Here is a 16023-nt window from a genome sequence, read left to right as displayed (position 1 = left end):
TTTAATTAATTATCCCTATGGACTCACTTGTCTAGTCCTTGCTTTAAACTTAAATTATGCAATCTTCAAGACCAATTTCCGATCTGACAGCCATTACTTTGGCTGTACTAATCGCAGGGAACAATTCCATCTCTCAATCAGAACCAGTCCAGAGAAGAGACCGCCTCTCTCAAGAAACTAAAAAGAATGTGGTTTTCTCGCTGTGCAGATCACGCTTCTGTGTATGTGGAAAGTTAAAACAGTTGCCAACAGCTTTGTTGACAAATTCGCTTCTTTGACCCTAATAGAATAATATAAGAGGGACTAAAATAGTCATATATGGGTTCCAGTCTCCTTTCTGGTGTAACCTACCGATTGGAAAACCGGATCCATGTAACCTAAAATAGTGGTAAGAAAAAAATCTAATTTTAAGTGCTGAAATATATAAAAGGTATTAAGAAGTTTTACATGATTCATACTAAGATACACAATATGGTTAATAATAATATACCTCAAATAATAATAACATAATACCAGTGCTGATTTCTGCCTCATATTATATAAACAGATGTATTTGGAATGTAAGATATATATATATATATATATATATATATATATATATATATATATATATATATATAAACAGGGGCGGATCCAGTGGGGGCTATAGTACCCCCTTGACGCGCTCAGGTATACACTGGATACAATGGGCTTCAATTCTGCTTTACACTGGATAAAACGGCAAAATATGGTTTAGCCTTTCCCTTGGTCATATCCTGGATCCGCCCCTGTATATATGTATATAATTACAGCTGTAGTGCGCCACAGGTGACAAGATCAACGGAAAATATACGAACTAAAACAGTGTTGCAAATTTATGAACTCTAGTAGTTACTGTTGTTAATGCTATTCATGCAGAAAGAAAAATGTTTAATATTCTTGTGTTCATGTTATTCCCTTCCCCTTCATTGTCGAGTCGTACTCGAGAAATATATCCGTTTCGTTCTGGGCTAAACAATGAGGAGGTCTATTTAGCTATAATGAATATAAATACAATTGCTTATGATGTGATTTTTTTATTTGAGTTTAGCATCCGTTTCAGTAGCAAGAGTATGTGGGACGCGGACCTACAGCTTAACTTGGGATCCGAACCACATGAGCTCGTACCGGGATTCGAACCGGAGTCTTACGCTATCAAAATAGACACAAGGGTGTTCTACAGTGAGTTATGAATAAAACTGATTCCTAAACTTTTTAAACGGTCTTAATTTATAAGTAACTCTATATATTTATTTAGTATGCTTCAACAAGATTTGTTTTCTAGCCAGAGAAGGAACTGAGCGAACGTTATGGCAAGGGAAAGTAAGCGAGTACTATGAGGCATCAAGTTAGGATTGAGAACATAAGCTCCCACAGGGAGTCAACCCATTACCTATTAAAACAATGTGAGAAGACAATCATTTAGTCATGATGGAGTATGTTGTTTCTCTGGAATAGTTATTTAAGTAAGTGCATGATATTTCACAACAATTGAATGATTTTGCGAACAATAGGATTCCGTTATTTCAAAATAAAAATGCTGCACTTATAGTAATTTAAGATTTAAGTTGATTTGAACTTCGTTTTTCTGTGTAGCTACGTATCTTCCACTCTGTGTTTTATTGCTTTTATAAGATAAAATGAAACAATACTCTACATGATAAAGGATTATCCACAGTCTGCATTCACAACGAAAATACGATTTTTCATTAAAGTAATAAGAAACACACACACACACACACACACACACATACATATATATATATATATATATATATATATATATATATATATATATATATATATATATATATATATATACGAATCCTTATTTAAAAATAGAACTGTAATAATTATATGAGATTTTGTTCGTTCCTTCGAATTTCTTTTAGAAAACCTGCTTGGAAGCATGCTACTCGCAGGAATGTGAGGGAAACCCGAGATTTTAAAAAGCGAAATGCTTAACGAACAAATTTAGTGCAGTAGCTCCCTCGTGCCTAAGCGGTTATCGGCGGGAGCACATGTAATTCGGATTTCTCATTAACCTGTAGGTCCACGTCCCATATTGTCTCGCTGCTGAAAAAGACGCTAAACATCAAATAAAAAGAAATCCATCAAAATTATAGGCTAGTGGTTAGCGATCTTCTTTCTTAATGTGATGATCCCAGGTTCAAATACGAAGACTATCTATCCTGTTTCTCTAGATGCTTTTCCCAAGTTCCATCAAGCAAATAAATGATATTTTTCAGTGCAGTTACTGGCCAACTTCCTTCAACTTCGTCTTATATTTTTATAGGTTGTTTCTGTTTTCAGTATAAATTGGTGTCTCAAGCTAAGTTGGTTAGCGTTCAGTATATGGTCAATATGCACTATTTTAAAACATACGAAGCATTCCGGGTAGTAACGTTGAACTCAACAAAGATGATAGGGATACGAACACAGAAAGGTCTAGGACAATTAAAAATCCTACCCTGCTCTTCAGAGAGATTCGAACCACCAGTTGATTGCGCCTCATGATCCGAAGCCGAACCCCCGAGACCACTTGGGTATTACAACAGGCTTACCACTGAGTCACCGCAGCGCGATATGAGGGTGCGAAGGAAGATGTAAATGATAAATGTAATTAGGGTCTAGTAGCAGAAAAATATTTTTAAAAAATATTTTGAACGTTTTTTGATAGACATATTTTTATTTGTAAACTTGTTTCCAAATACAAAAAAAAAAAAAAAGAAAAAAAGAATATTGAGGAATTACGAGAATCGTTTTAAAAACAATTGAAATTAAAAGAGAAATGAAACTCGCTAAAATCTCCAGATTTAAATACAAGAAAAATACAAATAGAACTTACAGTTGTAAGCGACGGACAACAACAACAATAATAATAAAAATTTATAAACAAGAAATTAATTGTAAGGATCGCAGGCAAGAAGATGTGATAAAAGGGGGTCGTGTTGAGGAGGCCTAGTCTATTGCATCATGAAGTCTTTCGTAGTCTTTTATCTTCCGTGGTCTTTGTTTCAACGAAGTGCAAGAGAAATTAAATCAATTATAATAATGGAACAGCAGAATGCATACCTAAATGTGGCGGTACATAAAAAGAGAAAAGAACTCATACAAATGCCTACACGGAAGCTAGATACTAGCAGACATGCGCTAGTCTGAAAATAGTTTTACAAAATACATTTTGTATCCACCACCAACACAATATTAAATGATCCTGAGTAAAAAAGACTCTTTCGTCTTTCTACTTTTTGACGTTTAGGTAAAACGAAATGGGAAGGGACGGGGAAGAGGAGTAGGGTGAAAACGTGGCAACAGCGACTTGCCAAACAGAAAGCTGAAAGTGTTCTGACCGCCTAGTTGATCCTAGCGCCACCACTAAAATTGGAGTTCACACATCACATCATCTGTATCTTACTATATTTAACATATAAAACCAATAAGTGGCCTAAAAGAGAACGCTTGCAAACTTTGATTAATCTGTCGCTAATCATTATTAACATTATTAACATAAGTGTTATTTGCCACTTTTCGTATATCTATACAACATATTTAGGCATTTTGATTATTAAAATTAAATAAGACAGTAACGGAAAATTGGATAAGACAGAAGTTACATTGGTTCTTAACGTAGTTCAAAAGGTTAAATAAAGTTTTTAAGTGTATATAAAGATACATCAGATAATTGAGCTTACTTGAAGACGCAATGTCCAGCCGTAAGTATGTATCTGTCGTTAATGAGCGATCCAGTGCAGTCGAATTCGTGATGATGTCGGATAACAACCATCCATGGATACTGAGTAGGAGAACTAGGAATTCCACCATATATTGTGGTAGGCTTTGGCATAATACCACATACTGCAAAAGGAATATATTTTACTTATTAATTGCATCAACTCTTCAAGTCATTATTGGTATATATATATATATATATATATATATATATATATATATATATATATATATATATATATATATATATATATATATATATATATTCGTTTTAGTATTTATATTAAATAGGCGTAGTTATGAAAATGTTCTAAGTTCATAAATTTAGTACATGCTGATACTTCCTGTGCAGCCCACAACTGCATCAAAATTTGAACAGACAAGTAAATGCTAACAGGCATTCTTTTCTTCGAAAAACTCTCGAGTGTGGAGTGCGGAATAACCAGTCGGAATAACAAAAGTCAAATGAAGTTTCCTCACGTGTGCGTAATGATGTATTTATTTTATGTGGCACAATATCTGGAAACGAATATATAAATAACTTACCATGGATGAATAATCTTTTCTTTGAACAAAACTATAAAAACAGAAAGGTTTTATGTGAAGACGAAGAGGTTAGCGGAGAAGCGTGGAAAATGGAAGCTTCTCACCTGCGGCAAGTGATCTGCCAATAAGGGCAGAATACATATGATGATGATGATGATGAACAAAACTTCGAGAATAGAATGAAAGATTGTTCTGCCTTACAAAGTTCTACAGAGTCCTACGTCAGATTTTTTTTCATCTTAAGGGACATTGGTCCTTGATATCATATATATATATGATATATACTAATAAGCTATTGAGGTAAAGACAGTTGCCGTTGTGAGAACATAGCACTGTGCTCGGCGAGTGAATGTAATGGGGCTTCGCACGTTACAATGACAATGAGTACGTCAGTTTTCGTACGGACTGTATGAGTAAAGTTGACTACAGGATGGGTAAGACACGAGGTTTTAGCACATTTGATCGCAAGCATGTTGTTGGGGCCAAACGTATAAGACACTTCAACTTGGAAGTCGTTAGAGCCACAATATCAAGAATGTTCCGTGAGCATATTACAACCAGAGGTGGATTCGGGTTTGCCAGGCCCGCGAAGAACCTCGACCTCAATAATATTAAGCACATCTTGAAAGCTGTGGAGAGGAATGCGCGTGCTCTTGACTTTGCTCCGTCCAAATTTTGTGGATTTTAAGATACTGTGCGGTAATCATAGTTCATTTTGGCTCCCAAATGCATCTGTATCTTTTGGAGTCCATGCCACTTCTCATCGCAGCCGTAATCAAGGCAAAAGAGAGTGCTACACAAATGTTACTATCCAAGTGTTCTCTCATTCAGTTACTAATCAGTGTATATCACTACGTAATGCGTAATCAATGGTTGATTTTTTGGAGTATAAAATTAATTATAAAATTATGATCTTCATGCGGAAAACAAGAATAAAGAAGATTATATATTTGCACAAGCCATATTTATCATCATTTGTTGTCAATTTGTTTCAGCACAATTGGTCAAAGTAAATGTCTCCTATACAACAAAAGATGGAGATGTGAATGCAATTTAATTTTAGCACAGGCGAATGTACACAAATATATCACTTTAGCATATTATTTCATCATCACTTGTTGCGCTTACTATAAAACCGGTTTGTTTCATACAGAGCTAACCTGAAAATAACTCAGCAGCGGTGTCTAAGAACAGGTTAGTGAAAAAAATGACGTCGAAATAGGAACATAACCTGTCAATATATACTCCATGTTGTTAATTAAAACTCAGCTTGCATGGTGAAGAAAAAGCTGTCGAGATACTGATACTGGTAACTGCATTATTTATTTATCAATGATTAGTGAAAGCTTAAATTTGCTAAGAACAATGACTTCAAGATATCACATTCTTCTTAAAATATTACGTTTGAGATAGACGTAACTATCGTGCACGACTTAATGTGCACATTGCCTTGCTAACATTGCGAATTTGTATTCGTTATTATTTTTAACTATGCTAGAAAGCTATGAAGCTTCACGCAATACATTTTTCGTTTATACCAAGTAATGAACAGTATGTTATATTTTCTGTAATTTTTCATAAAAATAAATTGTCACTTGACAGGGGGCACTTTGGCTTACTGTTAGAGGCCTTACCTCTGATTCGTGGGGTCCTTGGTACAATCTCCGGCCAAGTAAGTTTGTGGTGGACAACATCGTTTACCCTAGGTTTTCTCGTTGTACTATCGTTTACTCTCAATTTCTGAATCGACAATTCTTTCATCATCATTCACTTGATTTAATCATCGTCCCCCTTAAGGGCCTTCACTACGGCGAAATCAAACTACTGCTAATTTTAGAGTTTTTCTGTAATAACTTCAAAACAAATAAAAATGTTCAAAAAGCAGAAACCTAGTGAACTAGACAACACGATTTTGCATGTGATACCTTTACCACAATTCACCTATCTGCTCTTGGTATGCCGCTATTTACAGAACCTGCTAAAAATGCTAAAATCTATCTACAGTTGCAAATCGAAAGCAGGTAGATGGGTTGTGATAACGGTATCACATGCCAAATCGTATTGTCTAGTTCAGTACGTTTCTACTTTTCGAATATTTTTGTTTTGAAGATATTACAGAAAAACTCTAAAATTAGTTAGTGGTAGTTTAATTTCGCTCTAGTGAAGACCCTTAACACACATCCGTGGGACGTTAAAATCAAAGATTTCATTTTATTTCTTGAGAAAGAAAGACAGCGAGAAACGAGAAATACCAGAAAATCATCTAACACGGCAGGGTACCCCGGCGTAACACGCCGATTTTTGATAAGATTGCACAGACATAGAAAACATCAAAAAAGAAGCGACCCGTATTTTTTATATCGGCCAACAAGCGTATTGAAAACCTAAAATAGGGGCATAAACTTCGGTCAAAATTAGATTATGTGGAATATAGCGAGAACAAGAAGAGATATCGGAAAAGGATAAATGTACGAAATAGTACCCGTAGTCAATGCAAGATAATAAGCTAAAAAATAACCCATTCGAAGAAAGCAGAACATCTGGAAATGGACCAATCACGTGTACAACTTTGTTACAATGTGTTACGGAAATGAGCGAAAAGGGTGGTAAGGAGCAAAAAGAAAGAGGGAAAGAAAAGAGAAAAAAAATTTTTTTTTGGTTTAGTGGTATACGTCGCCGTGTGCGAAAGAGACGCAAATTCATCTCAAATCTCGAAGATGAGAGAACACGCAGGATGGATGCTAAAGCCGTTCGTATAGACAGGCAGCGAGACAGTACTGCGCAGTGGGTTGCATACATCATGTAATGGGAACAAAAGTGCATTGCACAGTAGAATGTAATAACAAGTGGTCTACATACGTAAGATAAACAACAACAGTAATATCAGTACCACGCATGAGTATCAACATTACATCAATACGAAAATACGCATACAACTTAATAGTAATAGTAACATTTTTGCTTTTGTGTTACTACTGCCTACATACATTTTTATTTCCAACATCCATCTCATCATTGTTCCCATTACCCGATATATGCAAAACACTGCGCAGTACTGTCTTGCTGGCTGTCTATACAAACGCCGTTTGCATCCATCCTGCGTGTTCTCTCATCTTCGTGATTTGAGATTAATCTGAGTCTCTTTAGTATACGGGCGACGTATGCCACCAAAACAAAAACGCTGTTTTCTCTTTTTTTTCCTCTTTCTTCTTGCTCCTTACCACCCTTTTCGCTCATTTCCGTAACACATTGTGACATTGTTGTACATGTGATAGGTCCATTTCCGGATGTTCTGCTTCCTTCGCACAGATGTTTTTTTAGTTCATTGCCTTGCGTCGATTATGGGTAGTATTTCGTACATTTAACCTTTTCCGATAGCTCTTCTCGTTTTCGCTATATTCCACATAATTAATTTTGACCGCCTTTTATGCCCCTATTTTAGGCTTTCAATGCGCTTTTTGGCCGATATAAAAAATACGGGTCGCTTCTTTTTCGATGTCCTCTATGTCTGTGCAATCTGATCGAAATCGGCGTGTTACACCGAGGTACCCTGCCTTGTAAGATCAAACAGATTGAACTTAAAATTAACCGTTAGAAGAAGAAAACCGGAAGGGGTAAGGCTTGAAACGCTCTGGTGTCCTATATACAAGTATGATGTATCCCATTCATATGTTTTGCATCTCTTCATTTAAACTTCTTTCGCTATCTACGTTTCAAACGTTTTCAATATTACTATAAAATCCTAGATAAAACTGACGAATTTTTTTTTTTTTTTTAATTTCAAAAATTGATTTACCACATATGGATAAAGAAGGGACGCTAAAGGTATCACATTTCAAATTGAAAGTAAGAATTGTTAAAAAATTAATACATACATGTTTTAAGATATTTCTATATTTACAGTTAGAAAATGAAACCATTCGTTAATGATTTTGTTTTATACTTCATTTGCGGCCACATTCAGTGAAGATTTGCGTCAATACAATGCAAAATTTGCAATTCAGTATGCGAAAATCAACATAACCCCAAAGCTGCAAAAAAAAAAAAAAAAAAAAAAAATCATTATAACTGCTAAGTTTCAATACACAGAGTTTTGCGAAGACATTCACGATTACATAAACATATTAAAGTAAACCTTGACACTGAAATAAATATTTCTAGGCAATATAAAGTTACTGTTTGAAATGTCCATCCTTTGTACAGGAAAAATTAGTTTATGAATAGTGTTTGAACTCCTCCTCCCATTAGGATACACCTAGAGATGAATTGCAACTAAAGTATGATCTTGGGAGTATCATTATTTGTCTCAGCAAACCCAATTCGACACTAAAATTGATTGTTTTCCATTAGGATGAAGTTACTGAATGTGGTATACTTATATCTAGGAAACGTTTCTTCCTTATGTAAGTGTTGTAAATAATTGGGAATTTGGAGTAATTGGGTAAGTAAGTTGTACGTCTTCCTTATTTAAGTAATTGGGAAACGTTTGCTAACCAAAATATAAGTATGAAGGTTGACTACTTATCAATCAATGCTTTTGCACTGAAACTGAAAGAAACTCAATTTCCCATATTAAGAACATCCCGCTCCTAACATGGAATATTAAATGACTTTAAAATGGGAAACTAGAACAAAATACAATGTCGATATACGGCTATTAAAGCATGCTTTGTTATATAGTCTACATATATCAGACTTTTGAAAATGGAATAAGCAATATCTTCAAACACCATTATTTGCAAAAATAACGCTTAAATTTCCATGAAAAGAAGATTTTACGCAATACAAAAGTAAGTATTATGTAGTTTCAAATGACTTATTCGCTTCATCTTTTAAACTTGTTGCAGAGCAATTACCTTTTATTTTGGCATGGTATACTAACCATTTAACACACAAGCAAAAATACAGAAAAATTAGGCCTATATCATCTCAGAGAGTAACTCAAATGGAACAAATAAATAAAAAAAAACATAAAACTGTTTCCAACCAGACCTAAAACATAAATTTTGAATCAATTTTCACTTCAAGAACTACAATAATGAACACAATTTTATGAAAAATTCGGTACTCTTGTGATAAGATCAGTTTTAGCAAGTGTCCTACAAACCCAGGCCCGAGAACGGCCCGGCCCGGCACGGATGGATCTGTATTCTGAGCCCGGCTCGACCCAACCCGGTCCGGCCCGTGAGTAACACAGAAGATATGTAAAACTACTATATCATATGTAATACTAATACTACAACTATTACTGCTAATACTATTATCACTATTACGATTACGAATGCTATTGCTAATTCCAATATTGCTGCCACTGCTACTACTATTACTACTACCACTACTACTACTCCTCATTACTATACTAATACGACCGCGAATACCACTACTGCTATTATTAGTAAAACGAAAACAAAACAACGAAAATGAAATCTTTGAGTTTTACGTCCCACAGTTATGCCGGCTGCGTATTTTCGAAATCCACTGAACTCTAGCCATAAGGCATTGTGAACGGGGTTACGCTTGGCAACAATGTAGGAAAGGTGAATGAAGTGTATATCGCCATCCTGTTGGTGACATCACGAGTCATGACTACATATAGCACAAAGTAAACGCCAATGCTGTCGGACCTCGTAGCCGAGTGAGCACAGTTGCTCGGCAGACGCCGTGCCGTTCACCTCGTTGTTCCGGTAGGTGTTCGAGTGGAAGTAGTGAGTGTGTTAACTTGCTTCAACTCAACCTGCATTGTCAAGTGGAGTATTTTCTACTACCAAGTAGTTCGAGTTATATTTACTCTTTTCATCATATTGTCTAGTGTGAAGTACAGGTTTACCTACTAAGTGCATTATGTCTGTTATCCGAGTGAATACTTTACGTTAGTCATTTCAAGATGTTGTGAACAAGCCTAACACATTGGTCTTGCATGAATGGATCCGCAATACTTTTCATCTGCTTCCTGATCAAGTTGTCAGTATTGAGTTTGATTATAGTCGCAAACAGTTATATGTTAAGTTAATCTCACAAGTGCTTTGTGAACAAATTCTGTTTCGAGTGAATGGAAAGGTTAGTTATTCAGATGATCTTGGTACTTATAACATTTTAATCGATTCTGCCAGTTCCAATATTATGACTGTCCGTTTACATTTGGTACCCACCGAGTTGGAAGATCATCATATTTCTCGTGTACTTTCTCAGTACGGTGAAATTAAGTCAATTGCAGACGAAATGTATTCTGCTGGACACATCTATGAAGTAAGGACTGGGAGAAAGATAATACGTATGAGCATTAAGCGCCCCATACCTTCTTATGTGGCTATCTGTGGTTTACGTTTGTGGTTAACGTATGGAGGTCAAGTTAAAACCTGCGCCATTTGTGACTCACCAAATCATTTTCTGATGGAATGTACAATCCGCGGCAAAAAACCTGCAACATGAGCATATAAGTTTATTTTGAAATAACGAAGTCTTTCGCTCCAAAATAAGTGTGTACGGGAAGAGGCCGAGGTTTATCCTGGCGTGATTCGTTCCACTTAGACGTTATGTTCATTCCCTGTGCTGTTAAGCGTAGTTTCACAATAAACTTCCATCCTCATGTTGCAGGTTTTTTTTTTGCCGCGGATTGTACAAAGCGTCTTCTTCCTCCAACCGTATCAGCTTCAGTATCCAGTGTCTCACCATCCAGAGCCCCGCCCATGCCCGGCAATTTGAATAAAGTGGATACTCAACCGAACGTTCATTCGTTTACTAGTTTTCCTGTGTTAAGTGAGAAACGTCCTCCAACTTTACAGGAGAACCTTCCACCTTCAACTGCAACTGCTGTAAGTCCTTTTGCTAAGGCACTCAATGAAACTGAATCCACTTGTCCGCTTGGTGTCCCCCCTAGTTCTACAGTTGCATCTCACAACAGTTCTCCTGCTATAGCCTCCCAGCAGACCCTTGCTTCAAATGCAACGCAGAGTGACTCTTCCAGTTCCACTACCATAGCGCCTAATAGTTCGGATATTTCACAACAGAGCATTACTGTTTCAGCATCTTCCGCATCGGAGATGGATACGCTACCTGAAATCACGGTAAGTACCCCACCGTTAGTGGGCATTGATGACTCTCACCAGGAAGTGACGGATTCTTTCGATAGAGATTCACCATCTACAGAAGCATCCCAGCTTCCCTCTGTACCCGAAAAGAGACGTCGCAAAGGTCGATCTCAGTCTTCCCCTCGTGATGCATCCAGTAGAGCCAATAAACTTCAGAAAACTAAGAGCGCTCCCCCCGTAAACAACAATTGTGTGTCTGGTTTCACGAGGTCACGAGTAGATCCCCATCATAGTGAAGCAAGTGCTAAGGCAAATGATAGTGCTACCTCTTCGGACAAGTGATCATATCACCTTCCAGTATAGAACGGGAATGTGTGCGAGTGTTACCCCCCGTCTTTGTTTTCTCAAGTGTATTGTGTCATTTCTTTGTGTCGTACTTTTTTGGTGTCTTTTTATTTTTCTGTGGCCATTAAATATGTAAGCCACGCGTATAGCCACTCTTAATGTCAACGGCATTTCTAGTCTCACCAAGCAAAAAGCGCTAGCCGATTACATCAACCAATCGTCTCTGGATATAATTTTCCTTCAAGAATGCAATATTGACAATTTCTCCTTTCTTTTTAATCATTTGTGGGAAGTCAATCCTTCCGAAACTGGTTCTGGAACAGCTATTATATATCGCAAAGATATCTCATTAACCGCTTTCTCAAAATTTCCGTCAGGACGTATTATCGCAGCCAATTATGAAAGCATACACTTTTGTAATTTATATTCGCCGTCCGGGAATAACAAACGTGCTGAGCGAAACTCCTTCTATCTCACCGACGTTCCAATGGAGTTACATTCTGGTACCAGAGATTTGATTTGTGTAGGAGACTACAATGCAGTGTTAGATCCTATAGACTCAAGTTTTGGTTACAATACTTCTCCTACATTAAGTAAATTGATTCAAGACTTTAAGTTAGTTGACGTATGGCGTCATTATAAAGGTAACACCCCAGGGCACACTTTTTTTCGACGAAATGGATCCTCACGTTTGGATAGGATCTATGTCAGTACCACTTTAATTAATTTTGTGCGCTCCATAAACGTTCAACCGGTATGCTTTTCTGATCACTGTGCTGTGGTTTGTACCATTGATCTACCCATCCGTAAGTACTTAAAATCATCCTTTGTTTGGTCACTCAATAACAGCGTTTTACCTGACGAGGATCTACAGTTGCTAATTACCAATAGGTGGAACTATTTAATGCACTTTAAATCTCACAAGAAAAGTTTGTTTTCATGGTGGTTACATCACATTAAACCGTCCTTTCGGTCTATCTGTAAACAGCACTGCAAAGACAAATCCTCTCTTCTTAAAGAGCAATATAATTATTACCATCACTTATTATGTGACTACTATAAAGAACTTGCTCAAGGAGTAGACGTACTTCCTCGTATTAAGGAAATTAAGGCACTCCTACTCACTTTACATCGAAAAAAACATCAAGGTTTTTTCACGAGAGGCAAAACAACGATGCTTCAGCATGAAGTTCCCTCTTTACATACAGTTATCTGTGAAAGGCGCAGAGGTAAACAAAACCTTATTTCCAAGGTCTCCTTTCCTAACGGTGTAGTTCACGAGCATGATCAGGTAATCCCAGCTTTGTACAATACATACCAGAACCTATATTCCCCCGCTCCAACCCAATCTTCTGACCCTTGCTTCGAGCGTCCGACCGGTACTTTCACCCCGGAGGCTCGTAACATATTCAATGCCCCCTTTACAGAAAGAGAAGTCAAGCAAGCTATTTTTGCGGGAAAGTTAAATAAATCTCCGGGACCCGATGGTCTTACACTAGAATTTTACCGCCAATTTCACAGAATTCTTACGCCTTTTCTCACAGAAATGTATAACGAACTCCGACTCACGCCTACGTGCATCTCTTCCTTTACCGCTGGCATAATGGTACTTGTACGTAAACATGCAGGTGCGCATGACTTTGATAATTTTAGACCGATTACCCTCCTTAATGTTGACCAGAAAATTTTATCTCGTTGCCTTGCCTCTCGTTTAGAACCGTTTCTGAATCAAGTCTTACACAATGATCAGTATGGTTTAAAACATACAAAACCTATGTTTTTAGCACTAAGTAATATACGAGAAGGTATTCATTGGTGTCAGAAAACAAGTTCTCCGCAGGTCGTTTTATTGGCGCTTGATTTTCATAAGGCATTTGACAGATTGTCACATGGTTACATGTTTAAGGTACTTGAAAACTATGGTTGCGGAGACAGTTTTCTTAATTTGATTAAATTTCTTTATACTCAACGATATGTAAGATTAAAGGTTAATGGTGCACTTACATATCCTATCAATGTACGTCGAGGTATTGCACAAGGTTGCCCCCTGTCTTCCATTCTATATAGCTTGGTTCTTGTTCCCTTTCTTTTAACACTGGAACAACACATTCAAGGTATACAGATTGGTGCAACATCCTTAAAATTACAAGCATTTATAGACGATATACATTGTTTCATTACCAGTCCACAGGAACTGTCACGTGTTGAACTTCTCATATCGAACTATGAGTGCGTTTCAGGTGCTATTCTCAATAAACAAAAGTCACGCCTGATGTGTATAAATCCGGCTGACCAACACGTGTATTTGTCTACGTTCCCCTTTACTGATCGCATCAAAATCTTAGGCGTAACTTGGCAACGTGGCATAGCAGATACTATAGACTACAATTTTCATACCACAACCTGTACTTTGGTTGCACTCATACACCAAAGTAAAGTCCGGCAGGTCAGTCTTGCAGGCAGAGTATACCTTTTAAATGTTTTTATTTTCAGTCGTCTTTGGTTTCTGACTCAATTTTTTTCCTTGCCGAAGAAATACCTAAGTATCATACGAAAACACACAGGGCAACTGCTGTGGCATAATCACTGCCTAAGGGTAAGTCACGAGACTGGTGTTTATCAAAACGTGATGGTGGCCTTGGCCTTAAAGACATTAAATTTCAGAGCTACTCGCTGCTGATTCATCGCGTCTGCCAAACATTATGCTCCTACTCCGAATCCTTTTCCAGCAAGGCGTTATGTGTACCACTACGTCATATTGAGTTACAAGCTCCCCTGCATATACAACCTTGGATTTCCCTTGTGCCATACCTCAAGGACGTATTTCTTGATATTAGTTACTCGCTTATCGCACGGAGTCACCTTGAAGATCTTTCTGTTAGACAATTATATAATCATTATCATGGCACCACAACTTCGGTTCCCCGTATTGTAGAACATTACCCAATGACACACTGGAAAAAAATCTGGGAAAACATTCATACTCCGGTATTGTCTCCTGCCATGCAATCTCTTTGGTACAGTGTTGTTCACAATATATATCCTACTAACGGGAGACTTTATGAATTGGGTATCTGTTATATTTCTTTCTGCGGTACTTGTTATGTTCTCGATAGTCTCCAACACCGGCTCGAAAGCTGCTCAAGAAACACAGCTATATGGTTTCATTATCAAAAAATCATTGCCCGTGTCTGCAAGACAACTCCTTCTAATATTCACTGTACGTCATTCATGCTGCTTCCGGATTATCAATTTTATCCCAACACTAAACATAACGCAATTTTATGGATCACGTCCCAAACTATCGATATTCTTTATGTAATGATTTTAATAATAATGTGACTTTGTATGTCAATCAATTATTGTTCCGTATGCAAACTCTAACACTTTCAATTCGTAAACAAAAGTTTGCTAATTTTCTAGCAGCAATTTATTGATGTGTCTATTGTACTTTTTTGTTGTTGGTATAATTGGATGCTCACAGTACAATTTTCTTTGTTAATCCTTTCTGATGTAATTGGCTAAATAAGAGTACAATAAAGTATTTATTTTAAAAAAAAGTGAGCTAGCGCAACATGGTACTAAGCAAAATTGCGGGTTCAAACCCTGCCTAAGAAAATTATTTTTTTTTAAATTATAACACTTCTTTCGTTAAAATAAGGTTAAAAATAATATTCAAAAAGTGATTTAACGATTAGTTTTTAAAATTTTCATTCAACTTCTTTCATTAGAACAAGTTTGCCCTTGTACTATAGATCCATAGCAAAAGTAGAAGTAGTAGTAGTAGTAGTAATCGTTGTAGTAAAAGTAGTAGTAATAGTGGTAGTAGTAGTAGGAACGGGTTAGAATGAAATTCAGCATTCATTTGTTTCCGTGCGATGTTGCCAAACGTAATGCCTTCTGGCTAGGACTGAGTGTATTTCGAAAATATGCATGCCGGCTAGGCTAAAGGAGACGGTGATTATGAGAAATAAATGAAATGGTGTAATGAATAAAGTGGGAGGAAACGGGAAAACGCCGAGAAAAACCCATACACGGTGTTTGTCCACCACAAAGTTCACTTGGTTCAAGCTGGGATTGAACCAGGGATTCCATGCACTAGAGGTGACCACTCAACCACTGAGCCACCGTTTCAGGAACACCTAATTGACGCTGCCGTCGAAGTGATTTATTTGAACGTTATATTTTGTTATATTTGTAGTATCATACTATAAACAATACAGGAACATGTAACACCATTTGTTATTAGCCTTACTAATTGAACATTTCTACAAATTGCACTGCTCTTATGAACACGCCAGTTCACGGCTTCGGCCTCCGTGGTTTAATGGTAACGTACCAAATTTACTTAGTA

At 36.9% G+C, this 16023-nt stretch overlaps 1 protein-coding gene across 1 annotated transcript in view; it reads right to left on the bottom strand.

Annotated features, from left to right (window-relative positions):
- LOC145684791 (trypsin-like) overlaps positions 1–16023 on the bottom strand; it is a 197349-nt gene that overhangs the window by 47197 nt on the left and 134129 nt on the right. Inside the window, exon 3 of the mRNA XM_081757162.1 lies at positions 3714–3876. Coding sequence (XP_081613288.1) covers positions 3714–3876 — 163 coding nt within the window. The remainder of the gene's footprint in view (positions 1–3713; positions 3877–16023) is intronic.

Source organism: Thermobia domestica, chromosome 5 (assembly GCF_964235325.1).
Source record: "Thermobia domestica chromosome 5, izTheDome1.hap1.1, whole genome shotgun sequence".
NCBI classification, from domain to species: Eukaryota; Metazoa; Arthropoda; class Insecta; order Zygentoma; family Lepismatidae; genus Thermobia; species Thermobia domestica.
The sequence above is the reverse complement of the archived record's forward strand: the minus strand, read 5'-3'. Positions and strand labels throughout refer to the sequence as shown.